General features: G+C 60.6%; 1 protein-coding gene across 1 annotated transcript in view; it reads left to right on the top strand.

Moving 5' to 3' along the window:
- Nucleotides 1-36: 36 nt before the first annotated feature.
- The window catches only part of LOC102039737 (interferon regulatory factor 5), an 8,368-nt gene continuing 6,971 nt past the window's right edge, over nucleotides 37-1,433 (top strand). Inside the window, exon 1 of the mRNA XM_014311201.1 lies at nucleotides 37-134. Within this exon, the coding sequence (XP_014166676.1) occupies nucleotides 37-134 (98 nt within the window). The remainder of the gene's footprint in view (nucleotides 135-1,433) is intronic.

Raw genomic sequence — 1,433 nt, 5'->3', positions numbered from 1 at the left:
CTTTCCCCGCCCTCCTCTCCCGCTGCAGGATGACGGATGGAGGTCAAAGATGACACCATCAGCGATGAATTTTCCCAGCTCTCTCCATCTACTGGGCCTTTGATTGGGAGAGTTTCAGCCAAAAAGGAGAAACTGTACCGGGGAATTCCTGGTTCCAGAGCAGCCAAATTTAATTAAAACCACTTCAAACATTAAAGTGATTCGCCAGCTAAATCAACGCAATGAGAAACCCCCCATCAATTCTGCCCTTCCCTCCTCGGGTTTGTTTCCCCAGGGAAAGGTCACGGGAGCAGTGGCCAGGCCAGGCCGGTGCCCCAGCAAGGGTGGAAGTGCCCAGGGACAATCGTGTGTCCCCAGTGCCCTGAGGAGCTCCAGTCCCCGCGTGTGGCTGTCGTGGCACGGTGCCTGTGCTGCAGGACATCCTGGATTCGGTCCCTGTGCCCGCTCCTGTGTGTGCCCGTGTGCGGCCCTGCCTGCCCCGGCTGCTTCCCGCTGCCCAGCAGCTCTCAGCGCCCATTCCCGCTCTGCCCTTGGTCACCCGAGCCCAGAGAGCTCCCTGGGGCTGGCTCCCAGCGCCCAGCCCCTCGCAGCGCCCAGGGAACATCCCGTCACGGCTCCATGAACTCAGCCCCCCCCAAATAGCCTGGCGAGCCTGGCCCCCAGCAGGAGCGCTCCGGCCCCGGCGCTGGCCCGCGGATGATCTTACAGCCAGGGAAGCTCCAAACATGCTGCTCCTGCCCATAAAAAGCAAAGGGCTTTGGGCATGGAATCATCGGGAACACGGGGATCGCGCCAGCCGGGGAGACGCTCCCGGGAGGCAGCGCTGTTGGAACAGCGAAAGGGAGAGGGAGCTGAGGCTGGGGCGGGGGAGCCCCCAAACACAGCTCAGTCCCTCCAAGGAGGTAAAACACACCCAGAGCTCTGCTGCCGCCGTTTGGCTCCTTGGCCGCCTCGTCCCGATGGGAATACGCGACCCAAATCACGCACCAGAACCAGGTGTTAGGAACACAGAGGTGCTTATTCCGTTATATTGTGATCCCTGTTTTGCAATTGCCCCCACATCCCAGTGTGCCCCATAGCACCGGCTCCGGAGACCATTCCAGAGAGCTGGAAGCTGGCAGAAGCCGTCCCCTCCCGGCAGTGCCCGAGGCACAGGCCCTGGGCACCACCCCAGCCGTGGAGCCCCTCTGGTGGCAAGAGACTGCACAGGGAGGTCCTACTCAGTGAGAAGCTGAGTTTTCCAGGCAGGAAGAGGAAAAACACCTCACTGGAGCAATGCTCCAATGGATAAAATTGGAATTTAATTAAATTAAGGAGATATCTGCAGAACTAGCAGATCCAAACCGCCTCCCAGCACACCGTGCGATGCCCCCTGCCCGGACACACATGGAGACAACGGCCCCTCCAGAGCCTCCTGGACCGCAGCTGGTCCC

This window comes from Geospiza fortis, unplaced genomic scaffold (genome assembly GCF_000277835.1).
Source record: "Geospiza fortis unplaced genomic scaffold, GeoFor_1.0 scaffold30, whole genome shotgun sequence".
Lineage (NCBI taxonomy): Eukaryota > Metazoa > Chordata > Aves > Passeriformes > Thraupidae > Geospiza > Geospiza fortis.
This window is presented reverse-complemented; position numbering and strand designations above follow the sequence as displayed.